The sequence below is a fragment of the Schistocerca nitens genome, chromosome 8, assembly GCF_023898315.1.
Source record: "Schistocerca nitens isolate TAMUIC-IGC-003100 chromosome 8, iqSchNite1.1, whole genome shotgun sequence".
NCBI lineage: Eukaryota > Metazoa > Arthropoda > Insecta > Orthoptera > Acrididae > Schistocerca > Schistocerca nitens.
Window position 1 is genome coordinate 301,712,101 of NC_064621.1, and position 12,572 is coordinate 301,724,672.

Below are 12,572 nucleotides of genomic sequence, written 5' to 3' on the forward strand. Positions count from 1 at the left end.
AGACTCAGGTTGACTATACAAAACACCTTTGACTCAGGACTGAAGATGCAAGACAACTGACTCGCATACAAACCATGGACACCCAGAAGAAGGAAGAAGAATGCTAGAAAACTAATCTCCAACCAACCAGATATGTGGCCATTCTACACAATAAGCCATTGCGCATAATGGTATGTGGTTGCGACTTGAATATCTGACAGTCAGCATCCTGGACGTGTTGCCACTCAGCAATGCTTCTGCCCAACGCTTACGGAACTTCAGTTTTTCTACTCCCAACAATCTGCATGAGTGTGCCTCTTCCCCAGCTTGTGCAATATTTGTAATCAAAATTTCTCAGTCTTAGGGCCCATCTTATCAGTCTACTGGAACGGGTCTTCAATCCTAGTAACCATTTGAATGTGGCATTATCTATTATTACTTTAAACTTTTGTCCACACAAATAACAGTGGAAGTAAGAAATACCATAGATAACAGCCAACATTTCCTTCTCACTTGTGGAATAACTTCGCTCTGCTTTGTTCAGCTGTCAGGATGTGTACACCACAGGAGTTCTTTATTATTTACGCTCTGACTGAGGATTCAACCAGGCACCATAGTGCTCACATCGCTAGATAGAATGAATTCTGTTTCTAAGTTTGGAAATATCATAACTGGACAAGATGTCAGTGCTTGTTTTTAAGTATCGAATGAATGCTGTTCATCATTTGGTAGACCACTCAAATTCTGCTCCTTTACATTGCAGAGGTTTGGCAGTTTCACCAAAGCTCTTCATAAAGTTATGACAATAATTACAGAGACACAAAAAGTTGCAGTTCTTTGCTGTCTGTTGTGGTGAGAGGTTCCTAACTTCTGAGATTAAGTGTCTATGTGTTCTTTCTCTTTCCTGATGAATCACATGGTCAAGATAATTACCTAAATTGGTGCAAAAAAATAACATTTATCAATACTTAGTGTCATCAAGATAAACTGTACATTGTGTCGGATTTAATCTTCTAAGTACCCCATTCAGTAATCTTTGAAAAGTGATGGGTGCATTTTTTATTGCGAATGACATTTGACAGTACTGGAAATGGTCCTAGGGAATGATAAAAGCTGTCTTCAGCTGATCTTCAGTGCTATCTCCAGTTGATGATACCCACTCTTCAAACCCACATTGCAAAAGTTTTTGCAGTGACTCAAATTGTCCAGAGTTCCTGTTATGTTCACTATGGGATATGCATTGGTGATAGCTTGTGCAGTAAGGTATCAATAGTCACAGAAAAATCTGCATTTTCTGTCATCTTGTGCGTTTCATTGGGACCCAAGTAACAGGTGATCCCTATGGACTATCACTCTATTCAATAATACCGTCTGCTAGGTGTTAGATTGATTAATTCTTCAATTATTTATTCCTACTTTTTGGAATTCTGTATGTTTTCTCATACACTTGAGCGTTATTACCTGTGGGTATCCTGTGCTGTGTGACTGGCATTGCTGGTAACATACTTCTCAGATTGCATAATTCTGCGAACTGTGATAATAAGGTTTGCATCACTTTCCTACCATTTGTTTATAAAAATTTTACATTATTGCATGTGTGCTGACAGTTTTCATGTGACAGAGGTCCTCACTTAACCTGTCTTTGTTGTCTTCCTCTAAAACTTTCAGATTAGCACTCAGCAGACCTTTTGGCAGATTCACTTTGTTCACACCAAAATATTGAGGTTGACAGGAACCATGAAATCTCCATCCACATCACTGATGTGTACTATGGTTCTTCTTACAAGGCATTCCACTTCTTCATTAGTTCCAAAAAACCCTTAATTCCCATGCTAAAACTAAGCTGTGTTGCCCCAATGACCTCACAACATTGTCACTCACTCCACACAATCCATACTGTGGAGAATTCAATCCCTTTCTGCTCAAGACATCCATATTGACAACAGACACATGAGCCCCTGTGTCCACTACAAATGTATGTTCATCTTCATCCACTTTGCCTACCAAGCTGCACTCTCACTCCGCATATGTTTTTACAGTCTCATTTTTTATTGATAATGGTGTGTGATGGAGGAGTTCCCATTTGATGGCTGATTATTCAGACGTTGCTTGTCCCATTTTCTTCCAGAAATCTTGCACCTTGTGGCCTACCTCCACATATTCATAACATTCTGGCTGATGAGATTGCTCCCTGTGTGGCTCATATGCCCACACATGTAATGCTTTATCCCAGCTGAGAAAACACCACAGTCACACTCTGCCTCCATGTAGCAATGTCGATATTCTCTGTTCGTGTGGCAATCCTAATGGCAGCAGGTAAATCACTTGGGTTCTCCATTCTGACCTTTCTTGACATGTTGGCAGAAATACACTTTACAAACACATCTTGGACTCTATCCTCTGCCTCACACAGGATGACTCTGTTGACATCTGCTTTGCACATTAGCTCATAATGTGGGCATTCAATTTCCTAATTCTGTCAAAGAAAGACTTCACTGGACTCACTGTGTTTCTGCAATAGCTACTGAGTTTCTCTCTGGAAAACATTGTGCTTTTCTGTTTATAATAATGCTGGACAAGACCGGTAGGCAGCTAATCATACATTATGGCCTTAATAAGAGTCTTATGTTAACATAATATACATTTTTGCATTGCCTACAAACTGCAATTTAGCAAGCAGATACATCCTCAATTGCTTGTCCCAAAAATGATGCTGTAAGGTTAGCTGCTGTGGGATCAACAGATGGGTCAGATGTACTCAACACAGGTTTGGTCTCCCCTGAATCAGAATATACTTGCTTGCCCAGCAGCAGCTTCCCATTTCTCTATGCTCTTGTGCAATACCATGTTATCTTGTTGTAGTCTCCAAGAGTGTGGCTATATGCCCTCTCAGGGCTTCCACCATTTTGTTCAAAGTCACTGTTTGTGTGTTTAATGTTCGTGTGATCTTCATCTGCCATTATACAAGAAAAATATGGATACCGTTCATCCAGTATTCAAATAAAAACAAACTCCACTTAATCTCTGCACCATTTCGTGGCCCAACAGGACTCTGTGCAATACTGTGCCTCATGACTAAACCTCCTACACAAACTGCACATAGCTGGCACAGTTTGAACACATGGCAAATCATGTGCAGACAAATTGGAAAACTGACATCTCACTGGCTGCAGATAACCCTCCCTAGTATTCTCATGCAACAAAGACAAATCTGTAGGTTCTTGCTGCCTAGCAAATGGCACTTGTGGCATGCTGTGGAGGTCCTTAAGGCTCAACACAGGCTCTTCCAAAGACACAAGACGAAGGCCAACAAATATTAGTCACTCACCACACTCCATCTTAGTGAACTGAAATTCATAGTTGTTGATCTTACAGTGGAGTTGCACAGATGATGTCATCTGCTGCTCCTGCTATAGACGTGTGGGTGTGGCCCCAGGCATTGACATCTCTACCACTGGCAACCACTTGCTGACACCAGATACGTTGGTCTGGTCCCAGACTCCTGTAATACAGGATTGCCTTCCCAAGTGCTGGTATCTCAGTCAGTCCAGCAGTGCATGGATCTGTTCAGCTGTAATGGGCAGGTGTCCACACAGTAGTACTGCTGTGCAGAGGACAACTTATGTGACAGCCATTACGTCATGTCCAGTCAGTGCCCCTGAGGTGTCGAAGCTTGCGTGACTTGTGATGGAAAGTGGTGAACAGCAGCTCTGTGAGCTGATCTCCAAAGTACTGTCATTGACATAGAAAATGTGCATCTGGCAGACTCGCCCTCCAGCCCAACCTGAAGTACTCGTTGTCATGTAGAGTTTGACCTGCAGCCTCCAGTTAGGAGTCAGACGCCGGCAGTGTCAGTGTTGGCTGCAGGAATGAGGTGAGTAACAAAAGTATGTCCTCCTCACAAGGGTGGATGGCTAACAGCTTCTTTGCCTGCTGGTCAAACGTCCAGTAGGCCAGCAAGTTGGTGACACTCTTGTATCTCATCAGTGATGACCCAGAACTTGGCACTGTAGTGTGGGTGACAGAGTTCCTCAAGCGAGACTTGCGACTCCATAAAAGGTCTTAGATGATCAGGCACACATAGGGCCGACTGAAATAGACTCCCCTACATCACATGTCAGCCGTGACTGAGGTCACTAATTAAGAAAGATGTAGTATTTATGCTGGTACTTTCTGCACGCTGACGTCATGTGTACTTGTTTTCTCATGCAGCCACCTGTCCTACTGGCTTCATTTTCATAACTTCATCTTTCAGATGCTCTTTTTCTGCTACATCAGTGGCTGAGTATTTAGTGTTATATTGTAACTGGGCTTTCTTATGACGCTCTGCTCCGTCACCAGTGTGGCTGCATCTGTCTGTTACCAAGATGTCATTATGCTTTGTTTTTAGTAGCCCTCCACTGACCGTATTCTAAAACCTTTTAACAGTGAAATTTGAACTCAACGCACAAAAAATTAGTTTTGGTTGTATATGGCTTATCTGTGCAAAATTTTATTTAAATTTGGAGACGATCAGATGGGGATGAAACCTAAAGCATGTCCACTTGCTTGCTGTGGCCTCATAAGGCTGAGTGCACCCTGTTCCAGTCCTCCTACCAAGGTAAATTTGCTGGCTGTATTGGGAATCAAACCCAAATCCTTCTTGTGACAATCAACCTAGCTGACCACTCAGCTATTGAAGTGGACATTTTAATTCATAGTGGCCTCTTTATTACAAAAAAGATGTATTATCCAGAGAATCAGTAGAGAAGGTCATAGCTGGTAATGAAAAGTAGAGTTTCACTGCATCCCATTTTAAATAATTTACATAAGAATCATCCAACTTTGGATTAATGACAGTGTATCCTTGTATCAGTACCCATTTGTGTTATTCCTTCATGCTGGGCAAAAACAAGGCACCTTTACTCACTTCTGATTTATAAAAGTTAATATCAATAAAGATAAATTTAATTATATTTAAAACAGCAGAAATAAATTCAAGAATAAGCAGTGCTGTTGTTTGATGATGAGGTACTGAAGCGAACGACCTCTTGTGATGATGTTTCAGTTTTATTTAGAATAAAGTAATTTTTATTGTGCTAACGTATCTCTTTATGGAATAACTCATTTTTTAATGTCCTTATCTAACTTTATCTTAGTTTATGGAAATGCTGTAAATATTTTGATACTCTTCTGTGACAACTTTGTGCATGTTCCAATATTCTTTGAACATTATTCACAGAATGCTTGTAACCATTTCATCTACACCATGTGCAACATCTTCACATTGGAGTCAGTGATTCATAACTTGAGCTTTTGGTTAAATACCAGCCATGATGATATGTTGTGAAAACTATTGTCTGATGAATGAATCCTCATGTACGGTGGATAAAATCAATAGCACACATTATAACTAGTAGCATCGTCAGGACAGCTTGACATCATACAACGGAAACCAAATTCCAAGTTTGTTTCTCTGTCATGGGCAGTAATATTGTCAAAGATAGATCCTGTTATTGTGAAGAAATGAATGACAGGACACTATTAGTCCAACAATTACGGGATATACTGTTGGTCACATGAATTGAAACATGCTTGTGTGTCCTCCAAATCGATCATACATGGTAGGCTTTGCTGTCCATAATCAGTGGACTGATTATAATAGTACTGTTATGTGGCCTCCATTGTCTCACGAACTAACATCTATAGATTTTGGTTTATGATATTGGTTGAAGGCAGAATTATATAGAAAACAATAGAAGTGTGAGATGAACTACTAGGCTACTGCAATCTTTATAAATGAATGAAGACATGTACTAAAACAAGCAGTGCAACATATTCCCATAAGACTCGCATTCGGGAGGACGACGGTTCAATCCCGCGTCCGGCCATCCTGATTTAGGTTTTCCGTGATTTCCCTAAATCACTCCAGGCAAATGCCGGGATGGTTCCTCTGAAAGGGCACGGCCGACTTCCTTCCCCATCCTTCCCTAATCCGATGAGACCGATGACCACGCTGTCTGGTCTCCTTCCCCAAACCAACCAACCAACCATATTCCCATAAGACTGCAAAAATGCATTAAAATTAATGATGGTGCTCTTGAAACTTGATTGAATTCTATCAGATTAATTGTGAATATTTTAAAATTTGTTTTGGACAGCAGTAAATTTGTAACTTGACAAATAAATTATGATCTATTAATAATGTGAATATTTTAAAATTTGTCTTGGACAGCAGTAAATTTGTAACTTGACAAATAAATTATGATCTAATAATAATGACTAACACAGACAGACAAATTATAAAATAAACTTTTTTACAGTCATTAAGATTAACAAGTATTGTTCTCCAGAACCTTTTGCAGCAGAGAATATGTTTGATTGAACTTTTTTGCTTGGAATGTCCAATTCTATCAGCTCTTAAAATATTTAATTTTTTTCTTTATTAGTTGGCTCATATAATATTTATTGGCTTCTAATTATGTTAGGTGTCTGAAACACACCTGTTTTCCTGCAGCCTTAACTATCCATGTTCCAGATTCTCCAAATTTATGTACATTTTAAAATTGAGATTTGTATTTATCTTGCTTTCATTTTTTGTATGTGACATGAACATTATTTTTTTTACAGACTATATTGTTCACTACTGATGATAGTATTCTGGAGTCTGTGTCACATTGTGACAACTCATTCACAAGTATTGTGACTCACTCAGAATTAGATGTGAATAATCACACCATTGACAGGCCTCTCACAGCAGATACTGGGGTTAGTATTTCAGTTTCAAAACATATCAGAATACATAGTAGAATTTTAAAATTCAGAGAATAAATTTTATAAGTTACATAATAAGTTGATTTTTATGTCTAAAATCATTTCAATATATAGATTATGATTATAGTTGTAGTGTCTCTGTGTTATTATGCTTGAGACTCGGTTAAGGAAACTTCTGGCAAAATGTAAATAATTTAAGCAGAAAGGAGACCACTTAGCAGATAATATAAGCATTGAGACATTCACAGATGTACAAAAAAAGATTGAAAACGTGCTAGTTTTTGGAAAAATCCCTTAATGAGCAAGATCGCATGTGTGCATGCCTGGTAACCCCCCCCCCCTCCCCCCCTGCACACTCAAAAAAAAAAAAAAAAAAAAAAAAAATACAATACCACTATCGGAACTGACATTGCGTGTTCAGCTGACACAGTGTAAGGTGCACAGCTGTGTGTGTGTATTTTACATCATTAAGGGGAGACGGAAGGCAATTTTTATCCCTATTCTGCCAATGCTATTTTACCCTTTCAATCGGTACACTTTTCAAAAGAATTATTTATAAGTGATGAAACAATGAAATTTTTACTGCATATATATAACATACATGCCTCAATTAACAAGTAAAATGAACATAATACCTCTTATGGTTTTTAAGAAAAAAATTAGTCTTTCATTAGTAAAATTTAACTTTTTTTGTACATTAATTATTATAAAGGAGTTTATGATTGTTTGGTGGTTCTCAATTTACTTGCAATAACTTATTAACATCTGCAGTACAAATTGACCAAATTTCATGTTTCTAACCCCATTAGTTTATCAAATAATGGTACCTAAAAAAAAAAAAAACACATTTTAAGTTTAATATTGCAATTATAGTATAGTTATTAATGAGAATTACTTACCGCTAATATTTTCCTGCACCATACTGAGCATCATCCGAATCGTACTGATCTTCTTTTCTTCTCTTGGTCCCTCTACCTTTCTGTCTGACTTCTTTTGTGCATCTTAAATTATCAATATCTGCTTTGAGGATTCTCTCTTTTATATATTTGCACCAAGGATTTTGCAGTATTTCCACTAGATTTTATATGCCCAATAATTCGAAAACATCCAGTTTTCTAATTACACCATCATTGAAGCATAAAATAGCATCATAAACACCAAATTTGAGGGTTGTAAGCTGAACAAATAGTTTTCGGTAGCTGGCTCTAAATGACAGAATTCACACATTCATTTAAATTTTGGGTTTTCCCATGAAGACATTTCTTCAACAAGGTATCTTTACAAAGGTCTCTAAATAAGGAATTAATTTCATTTCATTTAATTAAATGCTGTGCATTATCTCTGCATGGCGCAAAAAGGAAGGCATGGCATTTAAATGCCAGATTGCGCAGAGTGTCAGGAAAACCATCATACCTCACAGAAAAATTGTCATATTTATATAAAACTAAAACTGTTTCATGCAGGAAGGACCAGGCATTTCAAATATGCTAAAATCTAAAAATCGAATTTTTGAGGCCCACTTGTCTTCCGTCTCCCCTTAAAGGATTCATTGACATCTCAACTCTTCTATTTTCAGTGAGCGGTCTCCTTGATACTTAAATTATTAGGACTTTGCATGAGTTGGATAAATGGATCTTAATAGTGGAATCATATTAAAAAAGCTTTCACAGGGTATGTGCCAAAATATTACAGTTTATCAAATTACCACTGCTAAATTGACAGAGACCAGAGAGCTCAAAGTTCAGGTACATATATCATGCAGTGGTTATAATCGCTAAGTATATATTTATGGGAAGATGAGTTCCTTTGCTTTATTTGGAGATTAAATTTTGCAGATTTCATGTGGCATGTTACAACTGTGTGCTTGATTGGGATTTGAACTAGGCTCTCTTTCTTTTATGGGCAATGTAGTGATTTATTGGTTAGTTTTGATGTGGTTTCACTGTTCACAAAGGTGCCTCTGGTGGACTCACTACACCTCATTGGCAATATGTTTGGTGCAGACATTACAGCGTTGTTTGAGCACACTCTCTCCTCTACATATTTTATATTTAACAATGAATTTAACGAACAATCTGATGGTGTCGCCATAGGGAGTCCTTTGTCTCCCCTGGTGGCCTATCTTTTTATGGAGGATTTTGAGGAGAGAGCACTCAACTCTGCCACTTTTAAACCGACAGTATTTTGGCGGTACGTTGACGACACTTTTATAGTGTGGCCTCATGGTCTGGACCGTCTCCAAGAATTTTTACGTCACATGAACTCCATACATGAAAACAAAAAGTTTACCATGGAGATAGAGATGGTTGTCTGCCATTTTTAGACGTCTTGGTGCGACGGAAGAGTGACGGCACACTTGGTCACTCGGTGTGCAGAAAGCCCACTCATACAGACCTGTATCTACAAGCTACTAGTTGCCACCATCCAGCACAAACAATGGGCGTTCCCAAAACCTTGGTCCACCGTGGCCATACTATCTCTGATACCGACAGTCTTCAAGCGGAACTGGAACACCTGCAAAAAGTATTTTTGAAGAATGGCTTTTCACCTAGGCAAGTGAACAGAGTGATGAATACCTACAAACGACGGAACAAGGAAGAGGAAGAGGCCTTCAGGTCGACTGTTTATCTACCATTTATTGGGAATATTTCTTCACAGATAGGCAGAATATTGAGAAAGTATCAAGTGAGGGTCATCTTTCGCCCTCCTTCCAAAATTTCATCACTGGTGGGATCCGTTAAAGACGACCTGGGCCTGCGTAAACCAGGTGTTTACAAAATTTCGTGTGAATGCGGCCAATCATATAGGGCAAACAACACGAACTGTGCAGGAACGCATTGTGGAACACCAACGGCATACTCACCTTCTCCAACCCACCAAGTCCGCAATCGCCGAACATTGTATTTCCACAGACCATTCCATGAATTACAATGACACAAAAATTTTGGCCCATACATCAAACTTTTGGAGCTCGAGTATCAATGAATCTGTGGAAATAAGATTGTCTGACAACGAGACTCTCATCAATCGAGATAGCGGTTATCAGCTGAACTCTGCTTGAAATTCTGTTATAAAGGAACTTCGTAGTTGACGTAGTTATCTGCATAAAGATGGAAATCGACCTGACGCCGATACGCCAGGCTTTCACAGTGGAGGACGCGAGGCGCAGCGCATGGAGCCATTATGAACGCGCACACTGAGTAGCGCATGCGCAATGTCACCTCAGAAGGCATTAAATAGCGGAGCTCAGCGCGTACTCGCCAGTACTACTACAGTGGCATTCACCTGAAGATGGCCAGAAGACTCTGCGCCGAAATATCGTGGCAGGAAGTTACTGATATCCGGCAGTTCTCCTGTGTTTTTATGGAACAATGTGAGTGTACTTCACTGATCATTTTCAAGCTTCTTTCCTTTCTTTCCAAACTTTGCTGAGGACTAGCACATTCAAGAGATTGTTTACAGCAGAGCGACCCACTTTTCTGCAGCCTCATACTTGTTACTGAGAATGTGTTCCCTTACTGTATGTGTATTATATGTGTCGATTATATATGTAAAATTGAAATTGTATGCAGGATCAGGACTCACAGGTCATGTTTTCCTATAACTGCCATCCGAGACTCCCTCGGGGACTTACTCTAAGCTCCAGCTTGTCATGGTGCCTATCCACGTTCTTTCAAACTCTACAGTAACTCTCCCATAGCACTGCGAGATTAGTGCTTCCAGGCTTGTGTCTGGATCCAGGTTATAGTTTGGCTCTATCATACACAGTTGACTCTATGTGAACTCCTTGAATTGTAAGAGAATTCATTCTCTGCAACAACTGTGAGACTGTGGGTAACTAACTCCCTGCTGTATCCATTCTCTCAAAGGTGCTAGTCTCACTGCACCATGGAAGTGCCTTAGTGGAGTGTTGAAGGAGAATGAAGAAGCCTATGGCAATTGGAAGCTTTGAATCCACCTGGGAGGCGTGCTTGATACCACAGATGGTAACGTGAAACTCACGGATGTGATATTGAAACTCTGTTTGCCACACAGTTTTAAGCTTTCACTTACTGTGTATTTACAGCACTCCAAATACTCTGCTTTACATTCAAAACAAAGTTTATTCAACACAATAATAATAACATGATTTTGCAATGTGAATCTAATGCTGACTTTAGCCTCACACAGCTAGCTCTCAGATTGGAATGGAAACCAAGAAACAGGCAAAAAAAGGATTCAGAGTAATCTGCGAGTTGAGAAGGCGCAATCTTTTTGTGCTGTGTGCCAGTCTCTCAGCGATCCATGGCCAGATGTTTTCAGTGGGTGAGAGATCTAGGGACTGTGCTGGCCAGTGTAACAGTCAAACATCCCCTGCCAGTGTAACAGTCAAACATCCTCATTATTAAGGTAGGTCAGGAAACACTCTTGTGGTAACTTGGTGAAAAATATTTCATGGAGACTTCGAAGATAGGGCACAGCTACCGACCTTCCCATAGTAACATAACAGCTGCTGCCCATATATATTATCAGCTGTGTGAATCAGATTTGTAAACGTGACATGGTGCCTCTCCTGCATCCATTGGTGTCAATGAATGCACCACTGTCGATGCCTCTATTTTTTGGCACATCCAAGCAAGCCACAATAATGGTCATTGTGCTTATGTTGTGATGCTCCATGCATCATTGTACTGTCCATATGGATACTAGCTCTGCTGCAAAGAAGCCCATTTCCTGATTTGAGACACATCCTGCACGGCAGAATGAAAAATATTTCTGTTCTCTCTGGTGCTAGTTGCATGAGGCCATTGAGATCCTACATGGGATTGAGTCTGGTCAGTCTGAACCCATCAATTCCAATTCTCAAAACAGGTGGGGGATATCAGCTAACATGAACAGCAATACTGTTGAACAATAAATGTTAGTTTTGATAGGCTGCATTCTTGGCACTGTCAAAATTTGAAATGTTCTCATAGACATTTCTCCTTCTTACACAGGGCATAACATGATCCTGTCATAAACAGTCAGCTTTCAAATGTGATTTCTGAGTGAGAAACTTACCATGTAGTCTTTTCTTATTGATGTTGTGCCACATTCTATACTGTCTTAACGAAGTAGGATCAGGTCATTTACTTGACTGGTGGTTTGTTCACAGTCATATGACATACGTGATTCAGTTTATCTACTGCAGATATGGCATACTTTGTTTAAATAATACGGTACTCATTCTGTATTAAAAATAATGTCTCTTGCACATTGTCAACTTATGTTTAGATAATTCTTGTGGAATTTGTCATCTGTTATACACAATTTGTTAACATACAGTGACAGTTCTGTGACAGCTGGATTGTGAATATATGACTGATCAGCAGTTTTTGTTAGGAAAGAAAAATCAGAATCAGATGGGATACTCATTCTAAGGGGTAAATGGAAGGACACTTTGATTCATACCTATCATGTTTATTTTTGAGTACTGATGATAAAACTCAAGGCTGGTTTTGTAAATCTATATGCAATACAAGTTTCTTTTGCACCAACTAACAGAAAAAAATGGCAAAATTCAGATATGTATGATCTAATTGAGGAACTGCTCAGAATAACAAAGAAACATGTTAATGGAAGACTTCAGTGCTTGAGCAGGAGGCACCCACCTAAACTGAAAATGAGCTGGTATATTTGGATCAAGAAAGAGGCAAAAAGCTCCTAGATTTTTAGAACACAATGACATGATGTTAACAAACATTTAGTTCAGAGTTGCTAAGAGGAAATTCTAAATAATGAAGTTGCAGCAGAAGTAATTAGAACTGAGACAGGAAAGGTAAGCTATGAAATTGTAAGTTTTGTGCAAATAAAAAGATGTG

General features: G+C 39.2%; 1 protein-coding gene across 1 annotated transcript in view; it reads left to right on the top strand.

The window, feature by feature from the left end:
• Positions 1-12,572, top strand: part of LOC126199242 (katanin-interacting protein-like) — a 349,391-nt gene that overhangs the window by 143,438 nt on the left and 193,381 nt on the right. Inside the window, exon 7 of the mRNA XM_049936035.1 lies at positions 6,589-6,726. Within this exon, the coding sequence (XP_049791992.1) occupies positions 6,589-6,726 (138 nt within the window). The remainder of the gene's footprint in view (positions 1-6,588; positions 6,727-12,572) is intronic.